Here is a 23,534-nt window from a genome sequence, read left to right on the forward strand (position 1 = left end):
CGTGTTAAATACTTAAATAAATAACAATGCTATTATTTACAGTCATATAACAGTCAAGGATTCTCTGAGAGAGTAAATTCCCAATGTTACCGGTAATATTCCCAATATTACCAGGTATTTTTCCATAGTTACTGGGAATAATACTATCTGGAAATAACTATAAAGTAATGCTTAACTGTGTAAAATTAAAGAAAATATGTGTATAAATCAGTTTAATTATTAAAATATAACAATCAACATTTTGTATAATAATGATTACAGTTTTACGTTATATTAATTAAATTATTTAAAATAAAATGAGCTTTGTACATTTTTTATAATAATACAGATCATGATCAGGTACACAAATCAACAACTAAAAAGTTACAAAAGAGCTTATTTACTATAATTTATATTAATAAAAATATTTTACTTTCATATTAAAATAGGGACACAAATCAACAACTATAAAGTTACACAACAGGTTATTTAGTATAATTTACATCACTAAAATATTTTATATTCTTATTAAAATATTAATATTCAATCTGCAGATAAAACGTCATTAGATGTACTTGAATCTAAATCTTCCACATCTTCAACGTCTGAAAAATCATCTTCAGATTCGGAAGTATCAGCGTCTGGAATATCCTCATTGGTCGTAATACTTCGGTCTATAGGTTTTTGTGATGCTGATTGATGAGACAATTTCCAGTTATGGGATATATATGTCAATTTTCCCGGTCTGTTTGTCTTCAACCGATTCCTTCGTTTCGTATGAATGTTGGAAAATGTAGAGAAGGACCTCTCTACCGCTGCAGAGGTGGCAGGCATGGTTAGTATTTTAACAGCAATTTTACCTAAAGCTGTATGGGAAAATAATGTTTCCCACCATGTGACTGGCTCTGTAGTCGCTGCCATTTTCCACACAAAATCCTTTGCCCAGATGTTTTTGTGAGTCTTGTAGTCAGATAATTCCATTAATATATTAGTTGCTTCATTCCCAAAATTAAATATGATTTCGCATCCATCAACATTTTCTTGATCTGTTAATTGTCCTCTTTGATTCTTCGGGTCCAGTATTGTCGCTGCAAAATGGATAGGTTTCAGAGCATTTGCCTTTCGTTCTTCAAATTTCGCTTTTAAATCTGTTAAATTATTTTCAAGAAGAGTTGTCGTTTGGTAATTGTTAAGCAATGCATCTAATTCTTTAAATGCTTTGTAAACTAAGTGTACTGCGAAATAGTCCCCTTCTAGAATGAATATCCATTGGACTATGGGGTCTAAAAACCATTCCAGGCTGCGAAGCTCTGTCCATGTGTCTTCGTTTAATATTTTATTTTTGTATGGTCTTAAAGATGTTGTGGATTCATTTATTGTGATATTTTGTAAAACAATTTTTGATTTTATAAAGCTTTGAAGGCATGCTAAATAACTGCCACATCTTGTTTTAACTGGTAACTGAAGAGGTGTATTGATACATTTTTCTTCCGCAAGTCTTCGGAATTCTGCTCCAAGAATATGAGATCGTGTAACTGTTTTTATAACTCTCACTGTAAATGCAAAAATCCGACGTATTTTCATGATTTTTAATAAGTCTCCAACAAATAAATGTAGGGTATGAGCCAAACATCCTGTCCAAATATGAACAAACTATATAGTTTGTTCATATTTGTCGTGCAAGAGCTTCCCAAATCTGACCATGTTTGCAGCATTGTCTGTGACAACTGCAACGAACTCTGACGGGTGAAACTCTTCGATTATGTTTGTGACTTCTTCACATAAATACTCGGCTGTATGTCTTTGTTCCTTTGTTTCTATAAATTTGTAAAAGTATGGTTTCGGAGCATAAAGAATCACATTTAAAATAGATTCTTTTCTTAGGTTAGACCATCCATCAATGGATAAGTGAATAACACTGGCTTGATTGATTTTGCTCACTATGTCACTCTGAACTTCTGAATATTCTTCATCTAATAGCGATGTAGCCAATCTCTTTCTCGAAGGCAGACCGTATGAAGGGTTCATCAAATGAAATGCTTCTTTCCATAGCGGGTGCTCGAAATGAGAGAAAGGTGTGCCAGTTACATACATTGCTCTTGCAACAGCTTTATGTATATTCATCTGAAACAATAAGCGTCAAACATATAATAAACGCCCTGTACATTAAGAGTACTAGTGGTTATATTCGCAATAAATAAATACCACGCTGTCCTGGCCATTGTTTTAGCTAGTCATATTTAAAAAGAATCACCACGCCTTTAGACAATGACCACTTCATAACAGTGAAAGAGTCGTGGTATTTATTTGCACATGGCCATTAACTTATTTTGTTTATATAAAATAAAAAATAAAATGTAAATGATAGAAATATAATGCAATTATTCAGTATGAGTAGACTACTCATCGTTTCTAGCAAAATCATTGATATGGAATTTATAAAAAGAGAGTCAGTTTTATGGTACGATCCATATTAAGATAAAAATATATTTACCTGCTCATCTTTGTCCATCAATGCTGGTCTTACATCTCTTGTATGTTGCGATGTAGAGGCACGGTCACTGTCACTTGATAGTTGAGTGTCACATAATGTTGTTGATTTTTTGTCATATTGTCTAAAACTCTCCTTTACATCTTGGGGACTCTTTTTACATTTCAGAATATGACATGCAAATTTTGTTGCGTTTCGAAAGTTGTACACAACACTGCAAAAGTTGCAAGTGAAACTTTTTTTATTGTTTATAGTATTTTGGGTAAAATGACTATACACTTGACTTTTCGGCTTCATTGTAACATATCCAGTCCTCCATCCACTAGTTATCACCTTATCACAAATAATACGTTCACTCTAACCCGTGTTCTAGATAAGACTAACCCCCTGACTAGGGGTCCAGGTAACAATTGAGATAAGAAACAGATTGAGTGAAAGAGAAAGACATATTTATGTACCTACATAACTCGTTGTACTATGAAAATAACTTTTTAACCTTATTTTATCTCATAGAAATCATTACTATCATCAGTTTCGTATGTTACCACCTTTTGGGAATGTTACTGGTAACATTGGTAACTTACTAGTAATATTCCCAAATGGAAACTTACTGGTAGCGGGAATGTTTCCGCAGCCCATCACTATTTGCAAGTATTTCTTTAATTATATTAACAAATACGTTTTTTTTTTATTGTAAAATGGCGACAATTTTTAAACAGCCTACAGGATAGTTGGAGAGCATTATAATCTTAGTAGCTGTGCTGTGTAATAAATGGAGTATCTTTTACAGCTTTTGTAATTAAAACAGCTTTATAATAGAATATTTGTATTCGTTTGGCTGTATTTCGGTTCTCCGTACATAAGTTATAATTCTCTTTAGAGATCCGTATAACAAATAAAAAACCTGTACTGTAACTGTCATATATTCCTTTAGTTTTATAATACACTTATTTTCAGAAATCATTACACTACTATACTTATACGAGTGTAAAATTACGCCAAAAGATTGTTATAAGCGACTCTATCAATAATACAGAAAAAAGCTGTACTATAGCTGCCATTTATTCATTTGGTTTTATAATACCCTTACAGACAGAAGTTATACAACTACTATTCTTATAGGAGAGTAAGATTACGCCATAAGAAATAGCTTTAAAACGGGGTTGACATATACATTTGTACAGCTACAAGTGCCAAGTGATACTACAATACAGCCTGTATACAGCTTTTACGATAAAATTAGCTTGTAGTGTTTCACAACACTTAATGTTTTAAAACGGAGTTGACAGATACTTTTGTACAGCTAAAAGTGCCAAGTGTTACTACAATACAGCCTGTATACAGCTTTTACGATATAATTAGCTTGTAGTCTCTCACAACACTTTTAGTTTTATAGTAGATTTTTTATATTCTGATAAAGCACCCCATCCTTCCGCAGAATCCTTTATAATGATTTTATACAGCTTGAGCTGTATAATGTCTGTAAAGTACCTTTTATACAGCTTAAATCTTTTCTGACACTCTTATACGTCCCTTAAATCACTCTAAGTTCTTAATTGGCTGCTATATTGATGTTGCCGACACTTCCATGCTACTTGGGAAGCCATACCTACATACATAATTCGCAACCCTAGAGCGACTGCCGAGCGTAGGTATGAAAAGTAAAGTACATACATGTGATTGACTTCTGTACTTATCTGTTTTGTGACTCGAGTCTATCGAGTAACCACACTAAACAATACTATAAAGTCTGAAGTACTAAAGTATTTGCGAATTTACGATCATTTAATGTTACCGTCAGTTAATGGGTATTGGGAGGGGCGTTTGTGGTGGGCTCTTGTTTTAAGCCTAACACATACACATAAGACACATAAAGTCTTAGAGCCGAGGACAGGCGTGGCTCACTCCGCGATTTCGTCGCTTTGCTACAGGTAGCTAAAACTCCATCCGTTCGACCCCAATTTTGGGGTTTGCCATAAGTCGCGCGTGGCGCTGTCGCCACCTATCGGCCATATCTGTGCTGATCGTGACAGACGCGTTTTGTTAGAGAGTGAGTCTTCTGTACCTAGTACTATTATTTATTCTGTGCCGAGGACTGCATTTGAATCAAACCGCATCTTCTGCATTAATATATTTTAAAATGTGTCCATGCAATTTTGTAGTTCACCGTAGATACAGTCTGTATATCAAAGTTACCTACTGTAGTTAGTTTTTATGTAAAAAGATGCAAAAACAAAAGTTTGATCTCATCCCAAATAAGTGAAATAAACCACATTTCGATTTTTAATTAAATCAAACTAATCTCGCATCAAGCCAATTCGAACGTGTACCTGACACCATATTATATATACTATTAAGAGAGAAAACACCATACATCATTAAATAAAGGATTTATACATAAAACACGGAAAACAGGCGTAGCTTCAAGTAAAACACACTCCGATGCGGGCGATCCTCGTCTGACAGTCCGGGCCGCGTCAGTCGTGGTGTCACCATTGACACCGACCATGGCTGTGTTCGGGCAAACCACATAATCGGTTATCAATACCGATATTGTAATCATAATCATATTGGTATTAGCTGCCCAATTAGGCCGGATACTCGAGGTTCTACTGTAGTTAGTAGATTAGATTAGATTTATTTGTTTATCATTGAAAATGTACATTATAAAACATGACAAAATAAAACGCATTCACAAAAAGATCTTAAGTAACTTTACGAATGATTGCAGCATTGAACGTAGCGATGAAAGTTCATAAATCAAATCATGTACGGTACAATCATATGCCAAATTACATTTAATAAATACGGTATACTGGCAAGAGTATGGAATTACGTTTAAGCATAGCTCATTACTACTGGACCAAATCAGTCCAAACAACAATTAAAAAAGCATTATGTTCATTCAGCTATGTATCTAATTACCGTCGCCATCTAATTGGTTAATTGTTTTACCATAACGTTACATTCATAACGGTTTTCGAAGTACTGTCGGCGAGTGAATTATATTTCGTTATACCCATGAGTTGGTATAATTATGCAAGTACGCAAAGTTGCTGAGAATGTTTAGGAAAAGAAATCATATGGGGGTTTATCATTTATTTTCTTATAGTTCGTTTTTTTTAGCATTAGAAAGAACTTGAAAGAAGGTGCCGATCTTGTAATGTCTTTTAATTGCAAACGCTTCTTAAAAATCAGTAACTATTACTTATGAAAGCAGAAGAATAGAAATGATCGTATTACATTCATAATTTTTAACATATTTACCGTAACATATTTTTAAAATGTGTTTTTCAATTAAAAGACACATCAAGATTGTTTACCTTATTTCTAATGCTAAAAAAAACGAACTAAACATAGCCGAGATGACAATCGCTGTAAGGAAACGCCTGTCTGCGAATTCTCGATACGTTTTTTGTTTTCGTTTGGCGTTTGGCGATGTACGATTGTCATCTTGGGTAGGCCCATGGCAAGAAGATTTTGGTGGAAAAAAATCAATTGTTCCTGTATTCGCGATTTTATTCAAATCATAAAGATCTATACTTAATTCTTGATTTGTATTACTTTTTTGCCTTAGTTGTTCCCTAAAAAAATCACGTACCTTCCTATAGTTAATAGTTTTTGTTCTGGGTTATTGCAAATGTTTAGTTGATTTCGTGTAAATTCTTACATTAAATAGACATATTCTTACATTCTTACATAGACAAGTACCTGTACCTACCTATTCCTATAAATAGGTATATTCAATTGAGTAACATAACATTAGAAATCCTTGCAAGAAACCACAAAATACCAAAGTATACTCTCAGCGACTGTACCATTTAAAGTACAGTCAATTCAAGCACTAACTGGTCGTAATTGTCGTTCGGCTATTGTACTGAAATTAACCTTTAACTGATGCGATCAACGTAGTTAACTTAGTAAAAAGGCCGTATCTGACAATACTACCGGCAAAAAGCCGTATCTCCTTGTGAGATACTATTTTTTTCCGTAGCATTAGGTTGAGCTGTCGTGCCCTAAGCCTCATGATCGTGCTCAGTTGATGGAAAAACGGTTTTTCAACAGACGAAAAACGTTTATTTGATGATATTAACCTATATTATTGACAATTATTGCCTTCTTACGATGATAAACGTTAAAATCTACAATTAAAAGTATGAAGAAGAAGGAGGTGATAATAATTGGTTTCGTTTAGAATATTCAATGCTAATTGGTTACTTATACTTCGTTTTTTTTAGCATTACAAATTAGGTAAACAATCTTGATGTGTCTTTTAATTGAAAAACACATTTTAAAAATAAGTTACTGCAAATGTGTAACAATTATGAATCTAATACGATCATTTATATTCTTCTGCTTTCATAAGTAATAGTTATTGATTTTTAAAAAGCGTTTTTCAATTAAAAGACATGCCAAGATCGCTTACCTTCTTTGAAGTTCTTTCTAATGCTAAAAAAAACGAACTATAGTAACTGAAAATGTAAGTACATGATAAATCTAACTATACTTACAATAAATGCAATACGTGTGTTGATTATGTGTGTTCGTTATTACATGACCGGAAATATAGAGTACGAAAAACCCAAAAAATATTAAATGATCTGATGGGTGGGCTCCTCTCGCGCATGAGAGGAGGCCTGTGCTCAGCAGTGGGACGTATATAGGCTGAAATGATGATGATGATGATGATTAAATGATCAAAAAAACCTCACTGGTTGGAAATCGTTGGAAATTTCTGAAATATAGTCAAGATGACAATCTCACATTGACAAACGCCAAACGAAAAGTAAAAATGTATTGGGATGACAGACGACAACGATTTACGAAAAGTCACGTGACTATTGTATCCATACAGAAGTTTCGATTGGCGTTATCTACCAACGATTGACATCTTAGCTAAGCCCCTAAGCCAGGGGTCTCCAAACTTTTTTAGCTGAGGGCCATATTGCGCCTCAGAAACTTTCTCGCGGGCCACCGTCGGGGTTTGCGCCGAGAGAAGGTGTCTATTAGGAACAGTTCCACTATCAATGAATGCTAAACCCCTGGAGCCTGGTTCCCGCGGGCCTGACAGTGGGCTCTCGCTTTGGGTGTCGGCGGGCCGGATTGGAACGCGTCGCGGGCCGGATTTGGCCCGCGGGCCGGGGTTTGGAGACCCCTGCCCTAAGCTAAGTGCAGATTTTCGATATGATATGTCCTGGTCGCCTTTCGTGTATACCAGATTGAAGGGTGGTTTAAATGCAGCAAGCTAAACAAAAGGCAGTAAGGTCGACAATAGCACAGTATTCAGAAGACAATCGTGACCGTAAAGCGATGAGTCAGTAAGTGCAAGGTCGACCAATGTAGGTCGGGGTCAAGGACCGATAAGTTGCCGCCGATTTTTAATAATCCATATTTATACCGTTCTTAATGTAAATCAGGCGATTAACTGAATGTTTTGTGTTTGTAAATATTTAAATTAATGTTAACGACAATTTTGGTATAATCCGTCCAAAAATGGTTTCGACAAATGACTTTGTTTTGTGTCAACTTAAATTAATCAGGAAATCAATACACACTAGCGCTATAAACGTATGAAAATGAGACAGAAACCTTCTAAAGGCAATCGTTTTAAAAGTAAACTTAATGCAATAAGTATAATATGTGACAGGCTTTTAAACCTATTCTTGGATAAACTCTTAAGGATGACTCACGCTAGACCGGGCCGTGCCCGGACCGGGGCGGGCCGGAGCGAGCCGACGGAGGAGCTGTCAGGAGCGCCACCGTGACCGGGCCGTTCCGGGGCCGAGGCGTCAGGGCCACCCGTTTATTACATTAACACTAGTGCTGTCCGAGCAATGTCCGAGCCTCTAGTGTTTACATGTAGGAACTCGAGTCTTTTTGAGTCTGAATTTGATGTAGGCACAGCTCGTTTTTACAAGACTCTGCGCTTAAAAAACTTCTCCCGACTTCTGTCCTTTGTAGTCCTTTTTAAGAGCAACTCAAAAGGACTCGAGCCTCCAAATAAAGACTCCGTGAAAAAATTTATAGGTTTTTCCTACATAACAGTAACGAAATTAAGCGTTATTTTATGATTTATGTACGTATCTAATCTACAAATTATACATAAAGACAATGCATTTCGATTTTTTTTTGTAAAAAACGAGAATTCTCTGAAAAGTACTCAAGTCTCTACAAGAGACTTTGGTCTCTATCTATAGTTGAAAAGAACTCGAGTTTAAACTTAATTATAAGAGTCAGAAAATTGAGTAGTCTTCAAGCAGAGGATTCAAAGGATTCGAGTCCTACCCAGCCCTATCCGAGCCGACCGGGACGTCCGAGCTGACTGTTCATGACAAATGTCATAATAAATGTCAATCAGATTGAAAACAATGGTTCGATCGGAAGCAAGCGGATATGGAAGGAAATAATATAATCAAAATATTGGCCCTAGCTGCCTTATGACTGATTAAGAGGCTACTGCATACTCTAGGGCGTACATCCACGACGACACGTTCGGAAAAATAAGAATAGGTACATACAACATGATGTAAAGAGCTTTATTTACATGACTCAAGATTCTTTCGAAGCCGTCCACACGGCAGAATTAAACAACGTTTGGTAAAACAAAAACAAGATTTCAGAAACCAATATCCAGCATTCATCGTCTGGCTCTCTGCTTAAGGTAAGATATGGAAATACAGTGCATGTACCTATTAATAAATATGTATAATCATGTGCCGAAGTATATTAAGCTATTAAGAGGAAAGGGAATGGCCGGTTCTCCATACAAACATAGTTCCCGTTTTCCTCACTGGATATTGATATTATGGAATATTTAGGTAGTCGTCAGCAAACTGTAGTGGTACCCAATGCGTTTAGTTACATTCTACAAATGTAGATTTTTCAGCTTATCTGGTTTTGACATTATTTTCTCCCATCAATGCCACGTTCTTCAGTGTTCATGTGTTCAGTTCAGATATGTTCAATTTCAGGAACCCATGCATGAAAAACGAGTTTAAAAGAGGAGAAATTTCCAATGGCTGCGACAAAGTAACAAAAATTTAAAAAGTATCGGTATAAGATAATTATTTACAAGCTGTTTTCGGCCACAGCGAATACCACTAAGCATGTCGGTGGTGCGCTCTCAATAAAATAAGTAAGTAAATAAAAACTATTAAGCTCGTTACACTAAGATAGAATTGTGTCGGTTACAAAAAATAAACTATCTACTTACTTACTTTCCTCTGGTGAAAAACAAGCCAAGATGGCAAAAACGGAACCCTTACAGTTTCGTCATGTCCGTCCGTCTGTCTGCCTGTCTGTCTGACTCTGTCTGTCTGTCTGTCCATATGTCACAGCTATTTTACTCAAAAAGTATAAGATAACGATTTGGAAATTAGGTATATTTTGTAAATCGTGCAGAAGAAGATAACAATATAATTGATTTTAAATATGGGTTGCTAGTTTATATTTATTCATTAGTTTGCATTGCAATGGCACTTTAGGCTTAGCCTATAAGTACTAAGATTCTAATGCTTAGATCTAATAATAAAAAAAGTCCTTCTTTGGTTCGTCTCTTAAATAATATGTTTGGACTCTTTTCTTATGCCTTTTTACATTTTACGACTTTTAAATATTTGACGCTGTCATGTTTTTCGAATAGTATAATAAACATGTCAAAAGAAAAAATAGTGATATTAAATTTGTAGAAAGATACTAAATGTATTTGAATATGCAAGAACACGTTGAATGCAGGTAATGTATCGTGTTACCCCGCGCGTCAAGGTATTGGCAAAAATAGGTATGATTATGGTGTAGTGCCGTTTGAATCTGCATAGGAACCCGCTTTCGCCTTTGTAATACCTATATATTAGTATGCATTGATGCTGTTCTCTCCCCCAGGGTGTTTGTCTGTCTGTATTTTAGGATTTCATTAGCTATCCAAAACATCATCATCATCATCATTAACTTAAGAGTTATTCTCTTGTCGGTGGAGTATCTTCCAGCTTTCCTTATCTTGCGCCAAAACATACGAACCCAAATTATTTCTGTGTTTTAAGGGTGAAACCCTGATCGTGTGAAGAGATTTTATTTTCTTTGACAAATACAGCATTTGCATTAACTACACATAGATGAGGTGTTCCATGATTAATGTGGCTTTCGAAATGCTTTTGTCTTGTAGGTATGACAACTTCCCGAATTAACTGCGTAAAGCTCGAGAAAATACTACCAATAGGCTAGGCTAGATGATAAGTTTTTTGTAAAGGATCAAATGTCTATATCATATGGGACCCATGCAGGCATGCACCCATGATATTGAAGTAGGAGGATTGTTTTTAAAATATTTGTAAGTGTATTGTATGTACGTAGGTTTGTCTGTAAGTATATTTTTTGGTTCTAGAAGTAATACCTAGTAACCTTAACAGTGATGTCTTTCACGTTTTTTTTTCAAGTAGGTACGTACTACTTGCATACGTGAGAAATAAGAAGAGGAGTAAAATAAATTTAATATTACTGTACACATACGTATGTCCAAAGAAAGAGCGCTATGATAAGCAAAAGTTATTTTTTAGGGTTCCGTATCTCAAAAGGAAAACACGGAACCCTTAAAGGATCACTTCCGTCCATCTGTCTGCCCGTCTGCCCGTCTGTCCGTCCGTCCGTCCGTCCGTCCGTCCGTTTGTCCGTCTGTCCGTCTGTCCGTCTGTCCGTCCGTCCGTCTGTCCGTCTGTCCGTCTGCCCGTCCGGCCGTCTGTCTGTCGATACCCTTTATTTCGGGAACGGGTCCGTATTGAGTTGAAACCTTTTATATACTCCTAGACTTCGTAGCGTAGACCTACGGTCCTGTGAAGATAAATCAAATAGTAATAATTATTATGTATGTATGTATGTAATGTACCTCCAGTATTTCCAAAAAACAGCGCTATGTAAGGTTTCAGTGCTTAGGTACAGTCGCCATCAGATATATCGGAGCGGCCAAGGTGTTCACAATATCTGAACACGCACTCTAACGCCTTGACAATAAAGGCGTACTCAGATATTTGTGACCACCTTGGCCGCTCCGATATATCTGATGGCGACTGTATTATAATTTTATTGTTATGACATGAAGTATGGTAAATAATTTTGATGGTATATGTTTTGATTATTTTTTATTAATAAAAATATTACTTATAGTAGTATACCCTATAATGGACGTGGAACCAGTAATGGGATAAAAAAACATAATTCCTCTAAAATAAGTATCTAAAAGTAGTTTATAAACACTGGCTGTATATTATCATAAATAAGAGTCCTAGAGCTGTTTCAGTTTGAAGCTTCATTAAATTTGGTTGCTTTTTAAGAAATTGGCGTCAACCCAAAAGTTGTCGTGTCACTGAAAAAAAATACCACTACGAATTCTTAACAACTTCGCTAAGAGAGGTGAGTTAATTTATTAAATTTCAATTAATTAATACTTGATGAAAACTAGAATGTGTTTTGTTAATTGCATTTACCATGAGATAAGGTATACAACACACTATGTTGTGACTCCACAGATGTAAAAAAATAGTGGTATTTGGCCCAATCCCATTATAGGAGCTGTAAAACTGCGTACCTCCTATGATGGGACAATTGACAGAATGATTTCTTGCCATGCCATAATTTCATGTTTAAACAATACAGAAGTAAAATGTAGTTACGAAATATGTCAATCAGGAGGTATTCTCGGACTTCGGATAAATTAATATCGTATTTCCAAACTTTTATTTAACTTGCCCTGTTAGTTAGTGTGGGTCCAATCTTGGTAGCTGAATTTGAGCCACTTTTCGATTTCCGACTCAGTTGAATTTTGTGTAAGTACGTAATTAAGTATGCAAATCGGATGATAATGCAATATTATGATAACATGGACCTAATCTGATGATGGAGACAGGAGGTGGCCATGGGAACTTTATCTCAATAAACCCTAACTAATTGTGTTTGGGTATATTAGAATTGTCTCGATGGATCTAATACAATAATAATTGGCTGTGGAAAGAAAAATACATTCAGCGATAAAAGCTTATAGCAAAAATTGATTTTTTTGCCGTAACTTATTCCCCATTTCAATATTTTATACTGATAGAGCAATGTCCATTATAGGGGGCCCATTACTGGATCCACGTCCATTACCGGGGGCCCATTACTGGAGATTTGGTGTCCATGACTGGAGAAAAAAAACATAGTTTTAATTTGTTAAATATGTGGAAACTAATTGCTGTATCTTTGATACAACACGCCTAAAACATGAAAGGCGGATAGGACTTTCATCTTTTAACACGCTAAGCGGTAGACCATTTACATGTATACGGGAAATATTATAAATACTCCAAATTTCCTCTTAAATGTCCCATGACTGGTGCTGTTACTATATAGAAAGGAAGGAAGAGAAACTGCCCAAATTCCACACGGGCTAAGCCTTGGCCACAGCGAGTATAATCACTAGGTACACCTAGCTTATAAAACAAAGTACCAAAGAGTGTATATATGCTCGCGATAGAATCAAAATAGGTATTGTGATACAATTAATTGTATTATAAACGATTTTTTTTTCATGTATGTACCATGGACATTCCTCGATGGCACCAAGTTGCAACCGGAAAGCGATGATCACTCGGCAAATCAAGACTATAGCAGCCACATCTAAGGAGATCATGAATACCTATTCAATAAATTTTTATTCTTTGCTGTTTGATATGTAATAATAAGTTTTTGGCAAAAATTTCATTTTTGGTACAAGCTTTTATCGTCGACTGTACTTTTTTCCACAGGCAACTAATACTCATCGAGACAATTCTAAAAACCCCAAACACAATTAGGTTTCGTTGTTTTATCACAGAGTTCCTATGGCCACCTCCGGTCTCCATCATCAGATCAGCTCGATGACACCATAATAACTATTGCATAGTCACCCGACTTACAATCGGAAACCGGGAAGTGGATCAAATTTAACTTGCAAGATTTGATTACAGACAGACAGACAGACAGACAACGGTCAGGTGAAACTAAATAAAAGCTTGTAAAAATGCGGTATAATCCAAGATTTCACAGGTCCACCCGCCATCCTGACATCAGAATGGCGGGTGGACCTTTTTTGTTAAATATCTCGTTTCCGGAAGAAGTACACTGGTTTCTATTCATAGTTTACGCAAGTACACTGTAGGTACAATATAAAAACATACATTTTGCGTGAAATAATGCAATATTTCACAGATCCACCCGCCATCCTGACGTCAGAATGGCGGGTGGACCTTTTTCGATAAATATTTCGTTTCTGCAAGAAGTACACTGATTTCTATTCATAGTTTACGCAAGTACACTATAAGTACTATAACTACATACTTGGAGTGCGGTATAATCCAAGATTTCACAAGTCCACCCGCCATCCTGACGTCAGAATGGCGGGTGGACCTTTTTTGTTAAATATCTCGTTTCCGGGAGAAGTACACTGGATTCTATTAAAAGTACACTAAAGTACACCGAAGGTACAATATGTTTAGAGTCTGTGCGGAAAGAGAAGAGTCGTGGCAGAAACAGGAACTAACATTTTAAATTTTATATGGCAATCAAACCTTTGACACCTGTCTTGTAAAAAGTAAACAAACTTCTGTCATTGTATATTTTTATTAACAAAAACCGCAAGTTATATGTATAACATATTTTCAAAACACGATGAAACCGTACCTAAAACCACAAGAAAAATTATATTTAACATTGTTCGGTTTTGTCAGCGGGAAGAAAACGGCTAAAAGCCGACTATCGACTTACAAAAAGTCGCGGAACGTGTTTCCGCTATTCGCGGGTATTGATGTTGTATTTAATATTAAATAATTACCTATTTAATAAGCCCCCTAAGTAACTTGTCTCCGGTACATAATCGGTAAGTATATTCATTCAAAATATATTAATTTTCATAAATATGCAGGTCGTTCATGATCTTTAAAATAACTGACAAATAGTCTTGATACTTGCCATTTTATGCATATTTATATGTATTTTTTTTTCAGGATTGTGTAAAAGTACCTACGGTATCTCGAATAAAAGACCGCTAAGTAGGTGATATGCAAGAATTCGTAATCTACGTGCCGGACTCAAGCACATCCAGTTCCTCACATCAGTCCCTGGTTGTTCTGAAGCTAGCTCAAACATAAGTGACATTGAATATTTTAATTCAGACTTCGATTACAAAGAATAAAACTTTTTCATAAAAATATTTCTTTATTTGTAAGTTCGTTTACTAGGTTCTGTTAGTTACGAAATTAGAAGTATTTCATATTTATCAGACTTTTCGGCGAAGTAAAATATCGTGAGATGAGAGAACCGGACATATCCCAATAAGGCCTACCTACTTATGCACTATTTTTATTCATATTCATATTTATTATTAATAATGTACACATACATTACAAGTCAAGTTTACAATGGATGAAATATATCCCAGATGGTAAAATTACAGTTCTAATGCCCAATTTCTACCCGATCTACCCGGTTTTGTATTAAAATAACTCTTGAACTTGGACTGCACAGATTAGGTAGTACATAAATGAGACTCTATCTTGTTTGCTACTAAAATTACAGTTGTATTGGGCAGATTCTTAACTAGTTTTAGCAGTTTTGTCAATCGCACTGTCACTTTTTAGTATCTGAGACAAAAACAAGAGTGTGTTTTAAAAAGAAAACTAGTGCCTGCGCTAAATCAGAGAATTGATTTGACGAGCCGACACGACCACCAGGCTCCGTATAGTAAGCCGTGGTAAAAAACTGGAACGAAAGGGATACAAATATCATGACCTTTAGTGTCGTACTATAATCACGTGACCAGTGTTGTCAGCACAGCAAAAACCATAAAATAGCACTGGCGCGCCCTCAAATCCCACGACTCTTCTCTTTCCGCACAGACTCTATAAGTATTTCGTTCAAATTCGCAAATATTTATAAAGCCCGCCATCCTGACGCTCACGGAATGGCCGTCCCTAGCAGAATTGTAATTTAAATTGTTGCACACGCAGTATACCCTGGTTTGATTCTTATACAGTCAGGGTTATAACCGCGAACCACTTCATTAATTAATATATTTGCCTCTCTATCACTCTTATGATTATTTGCGCGAAAGAGAGGCACTTATATGATTATTTGGCATGGTTAGCGGTCCCCCTGACGCGTTCCACGTCTTTTAGGATGGTATTCCATCTATCCAATTTCTTTGCCCAATGTGTAAAGTCGGACCAAAAAAAGTCTGCAGCGGATTTGATAGCCCACGCAGTGCAAGTGTCATTTATACGGCATAATAAAGAAGTTTGACGTTTAAAATTACACTTTCACTGCGTGGGCTATCAAATATGCTGCAGACTATTCTTGGTCTGACTTTCTATTGAGTCTCACATCAGAGAGTGAGACGCAATGACATTGGACAAAGAAATTGGATAGGACGGTGGAATACCACCCTTAGTCATTTATATAAGAACAATAAAATATACGAAGAGTTCTATTGTATTATTTCAGTAGTTAGTGCCTTTGGGTAATTTTAGGCAGGAAATAAGGAATATTACGGAACATTCTGCGTATGGGGCGTTACTCTCACTAACCCCAGGACCTACTGCGAAACACGAAAACCAACATTTCGGTTTCTGCCTCTCTATCACTCGATATCTGCTTCTCTGCATATCGACAGAGGCAATCACTCGATATCTGCTTCCCTGCATATCGACAGAGGCAATCACTCGATATCTGCTTCTCTTATCGACAGAGGCAGATAACGAAATTTTGATTATCGCGTTTTGCGGTAAGCAATTCAGGATAAAAAAATAATACAGACTGAATTTACTTCAAAATTGAGCTGCGGTCAAAAAAGATTGAAGAAATTAATAGAAAAAAACGTTTTAATTAATGAAATAATAACAAATGTTGAAGCTAATGATATCACACCATTGAGAGGCTTAAAAAAACTTTCAACCTTAAAAATATTTAAAAATAAATAATAGACAAACAAGTACCTATCTAAGTACATATGAAATAAAGCTACTGAAGGAGTGACACAAAGTAACTGTTGTATTTTCTTTTTTCTGTATTGCATTTATGCTCTAACCAGGATCTGTTGTTATTTTCTTTCTTATATTTATGTAGACGTACGATTTATTCATAAGTTGCACCAATTGTATGTAAACGGTTATATGTGATATGTAAATATAAGGTCTTAACATACAATTTTTTTTCATTAAAAAAAAATCTCGATTCCGAGCTCTCGCTGATTTATTTATACCTATGTGTGCTTACCATGACTTGTATTCGATTGCGACTCTGGCAATCGAAAATATGTCCGTCTCGCTCCTACCACTACTTTGGCACACTGGTGGGAGCAAGACGAGCATACTTTCGATTGCCAGAGTCATAATCGAATACAACTCATGGTAAGCTCACTATACACATGAAATAACAATACACTCCTTTTTTTGGGCAGTCCTGTAAAAAGTTAGGGTTCTAGACACTTTTTTCGATGATTGTATTTCTGCCCAAACACGAATCTGCCATAAAAAGAATCTGCCGTTACCAGAATCTGCCCAAACCAGAATCTGTCCTTAACCGAATAAAGGGTCATAGTAACTAAGCGTCATAGCGACATACATATACCCGATAGCAAAAGTTTCGGGTCACTAGCATTAATTAATTTTCAGTATACAGGGTGGAAAATCCAAATGGGTCAGTGAGGGCAGCTACTAGATCCCGTGTTGCTACGCGAAAATGGTCTCAGGAGACCATCGACCGATTTCAAATTAATGAAGATTGGCGTTTACAGATTTTGGAAAAAACATACAGGGTGCGAGAAAAACATAATTTGTGACAAACTTTTTTTATGCCATTCGATCCTATTTCCATCCAGGATCAAAAGCTAGTATGATACCAAAAAAAAATTTCCGGTTAGAAAATCCACAAATTGAAGAAAACTTTCCCCATACAATTTGTACGAAAATGAAAAAAATAATTGCATAATGTGATTGTTCTGATCGACTTTTAAAGTTTTTGGTCGCGACTGCCCAATTTCTGCCCAAACACGAATCTGCCATAAAAAGAATCTGCCGTTACCAGAATCTGCCCAAACCAGAATCTGTCCTTAACCGAATAAAGGACTATGACCATACTGTGACATTATTGTTTTTTTATTACATTGCTAAATTCAATGGTAATGATAATGACTAAAGAGGATTGCAATATCTTAGAGTACCTAAATGATTACTGGCCACTTGACAGTAATGAATAAAACGATGAAACATATTCCTTGTCTTTCAATGTCTGCCTGATTTAAACGTAGCTGATTTTAATTTGCGACAATTTATTATTTCTAACCGTGAATTGAGTAAAATGGACATACCTGGACCAAGTGCCTATGATGTAAAAATAATAAGCAGTAAAAAAGGTAAGCCTGTAGCTCTTCATGGAGGGCATCGCTATAACTTTGTAAAAAAGAACAAATCAGGAAGTACCAACTGGCGGTGTTTTAATAAAAAGGAATGCAATACATCTATAACTTTAAATGCCCAGAATAAAATAATTAAAGAATCAAAACATACTTGTGCCCCAGATTTTGTCAGTAACAAAGTAGACGAGTTGATGGTTGGTTGTAAGAAACAGGTCTGTATCAATCTAGAACCGATACCTACGATATACGAAAATTACTTCAATAGCTGCGGTCTAAATTATGAACACATACCATTATTTAATACAAAAAAAGATTCCCTGTACAAAGCAAGACGGGATTATTTAAATCTTGACAGAACATGTTGCAGGAACCAGCGAGAACTGAAATTACCCAATAAACTGGTTGAGCATATTTTTTTATATGATGATGCCCAAAACGATGATGATAGAATTTTATTCTTCGGCACTGATTTGGCCAAGCAGTACTTTGAAAAATTCAAAACATTTAGTGGAGATGGTACATTCAGGGTAACTCCTAGACCATTTTATCAACTGTTTACTTTGCATGTTAATTTCTCTAGCGGAGATCATACTGTGAATTTTATACCGTTGGTATATGTTTTACTTCCAAAGAAATGTCAACAGACATACAAAAGAATGTTCAAGGTTTTACGAGATCAATTTAAAATGCAGATAACACATTATAAATGCGACCATGAAATTGCACAAATACAAGGCTTAAGAGAAATATTTCCTGAAGTTAAAATAACTGGCTGTTTTTACCATTTTTGTAATGCTGTGTGGAGAAACAGCAAAAAACTTGGATATTCAACAACAGCTGATGGTTATAAAATAACACGTCTGTATACCATGCTGGCATTATTAAATTCAAAATTCATACCTGAGAGCTATTTGGCGATTCACGAAGAAGCGAAAGATTGCGATGCCTTCTTAAACTTTGACAAGTATTTTGTTGGGGAATGGATGAAAAAAATTACGTGTGAAACTTTTAGCTGTTATCGAGAAAATATAAGAACCACAAACAGGGGTGCGAAGCTCCTGACTTCGGCCAAACTCGGCTCCGCTCGGCTCAGCATTGCTCCGAGCAATTATTAGGGTTGGCACCACTTGACTTCCTTTTGGGTGCACGACCACAGATAAGATAATCACTTGAATTTTGACAACCCTAATTGGCCGAAAGGGATAGTGCCATGTATTAGAAAGGGATAGCATGATTCGACCCTGAACCGCTGTCAAACTTCGGTTTTGTAGGAAGCTTCCTTTCTGTACGGTAGTACTATTATTTATTCTGTGCCACAAACTCAATCGAAGGTTGGCATCGAAGAATAAATAGTAGATTTCCAAAAAAACCAACTTTATATTACTTTATTCAGTTACTAAAAAAAGAAGCTGCAATTCAGGATAAAAAAATAATACAGACTGAATTTACTTCAAAATTGAGCTGCGGTCAAAAAAGATTGAAGAAATTAATAGAAAAAAACGTTTTAATTAATGAAATAATAACAAATGTTGAAGCTAATGATATCACACCATTGAGAGGCTTAAAAAAACTTTCAACCTTAAAAATATTTAAAAATAAATAATAGACAAACAAGTACCTATCTAAGTACATATGAAATAAAGCTACTGAAGGAGTGACACAAAGTAACTGTTGTATTTTCTTTTTTCTGTATTGCATTTATGCTCTAACCAGGATCTGTTGTTATTTTCTTTCTTATATTTATGTAGACGTACGATTTATTCATAAGTTGCACCAATTGTATGTAAACGGTTATATGTGATATGTAAATATAAGGTCTTAACATACAATTTTTTTTCATTAAAAAAAAATCTCGATTCCGAGCTCTCGCTGATTTATTTATACCTATGTGTGCTTACCATGACTTGTATTCGATTGCGACTCTGGCAATCGAAAATATGTCCGTCTCGCTCCTACCACTACTTTGGCACACTGGTGGGAGCAAGACGAGCATACTTTCGATTGCCAGAGTCATAATCGAATACAACTCATGGTAAGCTCACTATACACATGAAATAACAATACACTCCTTTTTTTGGGCAGTCCTGTAAAAAGTTAGGGTTCTAGACACTTTTTTCGATGATTGTATTTCTGCCCAAACACGAATCTGCCATAAAAAGAATCTGCCGTTACCAGAATCTGCCCAAACCAGAATCTGTCCTTAACCGAATAAAGGAACAAGTCACCTGGATGCAAAGAGTAAAGTAAGTATGCATCAATATCATGGTGAAAAGTTGACATAAAACTGTTTAGCCCGCTCCACACTCGTGTGCGAATCGCAGCGCGAAGCCAAGATTCGCGCACGAGTGTGGAGTGGGCTTTTAACCCTTTACCAGGCCCCGAAGAACCAGCGTGTCTTAATACGTACTTTATATGCTGTTGCAACCGTATTGAACGCCTTGTAAAAAATGTATTTATGAAAGTCGGAGATCTTCCTCTAAACCAGAAATAAAAATGTGGGTTACGGTTATCCCATCGCCTGTCTAAGTAATGAACTGTCATACTAGATTTTGTCTTATTATATTCTTGATCAGGCCAAGGGATATATTCCACCCACATCTTATATCGGTTATAATAGTCAAGGTTTAACTCCAAATCTCCTACGAACCATTATATCAATCACTGAAAACATTATTTTATGATCTTCATTCATGGCACGCTTCAAAATCCAATAATATATCTTTAGCAGCCATTTAAATCCACTTGACCAGTGATGTTAGTGGTTTGTTTACAAATTCGAACACTTTACTGAATTTAAGAAAAACACAAGCAGATATATAGAACCATTTTTTGTTATTTTCATGATTTTAATGATTGTAAGGTAATATAATCATATATTTTGCTAAATACTCCTGCGTCCTTGTGATATGACCAGAATTAGGATGTGGGATGACTCTATCCCATTGCCTGGCTAGAATTTGCCTGTGTGGGAACTATTCTTCCCATGACCCGATTAGATTTTGGGGCTCTTTGGTTTTTGTTATTTATTTTTAAGTATACAGGCTGTATCAAAAATACGAGTAGGTACCTAATTCGTTTAAGGGCATTCTCGGTACGTATTTATTTTTTGTAAGTATAATAAAATAACTACCGATAATATATCCTGAGGGACGGTACGGTCGACATTTGACAACCATAGCTTCGATTTAATAATAAGGGCATTCAAACGTTTTTTCAATCTTGACCCATTTGGATTGATCAGCCTGTATATATGTAACACAGTCTCACACCTAGACAGGCAATGGGATAAATACTTACCTCATTACTTTTTGGTTAAAAGCAACACAATTATTCAATTTTATGATACTATCTACAAGAAGAAATTCTTCAGGGAAAGCCTTTAAAAGGAGATTTTATAGCTAGGTACATGAATTCGCTCTAGGTTGAACACAAAAACTGTTTTATTACTTACGTGAGTTTTTATGACATGACAAGACAATTTACCGGGCCATGGGAAAAATAGCTCCCACACAGTTAAACTCTAATAAGGCCATGGGATAATGTCAACCCACATCCTAATTCTGGTCATACACAATAATGCATGAATATTTAGCAATGTTTACGATTACATTTGCTTTCAACACTCAAAATCTACAAAATATCAAAAAATTGTTCGATCTATGTACTTCTGTTTCATAGAAATTATGGAAAGTGTTCGAATTTCTCCGTAGTTTGCTGAAATTAGCGTTCAAGTGAATTGAAATGGCTGCCAAAGATATATTACGCAATTTAGAAGCGTGTTGTGAATGAAGATCATAAAATAATATTTTCAGGGATTGACAAAATATTTTGTAGGTGGTTTGGAGTTAAAACCTGACTACGGTAACCGATATAAGATGTGGGTGGAATATTTCCCTTGGCCTGGTAAAGGGTTAAGGCATAGTTATGATGTAAATTTGTACTCTGTGCAGGCAGAGAAGATCAGTTGAACTCTAAATGAATGAATAAAAATGGTTATTATAGTTTGTCAAAGGACTGTCTCATTTCAAACATAGATAGAGAGAATCATGCTATCTTGGTCTTACACTAGTACTAACACCCAAAAGAAAAGGATGAGTATAGTTTTTTTGTTCTTATTTACTGACAAATTTGGTTTGACCAACTATAGATAAGGTATTGTCATATATATTTCTATGAACTTCGTACGAAATAAAAAAGTATCTAAGTAATAAGTTACTTCTACACTCCATATAATAAGTGGTAATGTGAGAAAAAACTATATAGTATCTTAATATTCATTATAAACCTACATGCTCATTATTGAATCATTTTTACAAGCAGTAACATCAATAGATGTCTCATTTAATATAATCCGACTAAATTACATTTCAGCAACACTTCCATATTTTACAAAATAAATCAAGACATTATCCAACCTATATAATCTTGACGTATATTATATCAAAGACGGCTGTACCTAATATAAACCGACCAAGTACCGAATTAGCTGTACCATCATATTTAACAAACAAATTTATGACGTTTTGCAACCTTCTTATTTTGGCAAATATATTCCGACACAGGGGTGGTATTCCATCTGTCCAATCTTGGTCCAATGTGTATTTGCGTCTCACATTTTGCTTAATGAGAGAGTCAGACGCAATGCATATTGGACAAAGATCTTAAACAAGTAGAATACCACCCGAAGAGAAAAATAGGTTGTCAGGAGGCTCCGGGACGTGACCGGGCCGGGCCCGCACCGTGCCACGCCCGAGCCCCGGTGATCACGTGATGCTTTCCATAGAAAACGACGCTCCGGAAGCTCCGGCCCGGACACGGCCCGGTCTAGCGTGAGTCATCCTTTAAAGGACCGATCGCGCTGAAGCATTAAGACGTTACAGTTGTATAGTTCTTTTTTTTTAGCATTAGAAAGAACTTGGAAGAAGGTAAGCGATTTTGGCATGTCTTTTAATTAAAAAACGCTTATTAAAAATCAGTAACTATCATTTATGAAAGCAGAAGAATATAAATGATCGTATTAGATTCATAATTGTTACATATTAGCCGTAACTTATTTTAAAAATGTGTTTTTCAATTAAAAGACACATCAAGATTGTTTACCTTATTTCTAATGCTAATAAAAACGAACTATAGTGCATAATTATTTTCCATCGTATTTTCACGGAATACGAACGTGTCATGCTATTTCAGTCAGTCTCGGCACAAAAAGTACGAATACGAACGTTTCCGAGAAAATACGATGGAAACAATTGTATGCACTATATCTGATCTGTAAACGCATCTTTTACGCAGCATATTTAATGGCGAAAATGTAAAACCATACATAAACTCTTTGTATCGTATGTATCTGGATAAAGAATTTTCATATTTTACTGCTAATTATCAAACATAAGCAAAGTACCGTATCCTAATCCCTGTATCTTAATATTAATTTACAGCTACCGTCGATTTTATCGATATCGGCAGTCAAAACCCCGCACTAATTAGCTGTCTAACGGTGTTGTCTATGGTGTCTATCGACACTATCGGAGGGCCTTCGACCTCTCTAATATTCGCTATAGGGTTACACGATACAGCAGCGAATATCCTGAGGGGCTACCGCGAAAACAGAAATTCGCAAATTGCGGGAATCTTTTTCTTTTACTCCAA

The 23,534-nt window shown here is 35.7% G+C and overlaps 2 protein-coding genes and 1 long non-coding RNA gene across 3 annotated transcripts in view; 1 reads left to right on the forward strand and 2 right to left on the reverse strand.

The window, feature by feature from the left end:
* The window catches only part of LOC134665450 (protein outspread), a 417,047-nt gene that overhangs the window by 46,515 nt on the left and 346,998 nt on the right, over positions 1–23,534 (forward strand). The gene's annotated exons all lie outside the window — the stretch shown is intronic.
* LOC134665624 (uncharacterized) lies at positions 1,161–3,114 on the reverse strand. The gene is made up of 2 exons (XM_063522584.1): positions 2,474–3,114; positions 1,161–2,103 (listed from the first exon to the last, which is right to left on the reverse strand). Exons 1-2 carry the CDS (start codon positions 2,765–2,767, stop codon positions 1,633–1,635), a joined length of 765 nt encoding a protein of 254 aa, XP_063378654.1. The 5' UTR covers positions 2,768–3,114; the 3' UTR covers positions 1,161–1,632.
* Positions 20,336–21,807, reverse strand: LOC134665384 (uncharacterized). The gene is made up of 2 exons (XR_010098369.1): positions 21,314–21,807; positions 20,336–20,546 (listed from the first exon to the last, which is right to left on the reverse strand). It is a non-coding gene; the product is annotated as an uncharacterized LOC134665384 (long non-coding RNA).

The sequence above is a fragment of the Cydia fagiglandana genome, chromosome 6 (genome assembly GCF_963556715.1).
Source record: "Cydia fagiglandana chromosome 6, ilCydFagi1.1, whole genome shotgun sequence".
NCBI classification, from domain to species: Eukaryota; Metazoa; Arthropoda; class Insecta; order Lepidoptera; family Tortricidae; genus Cydia; species Cydia fagiglandana.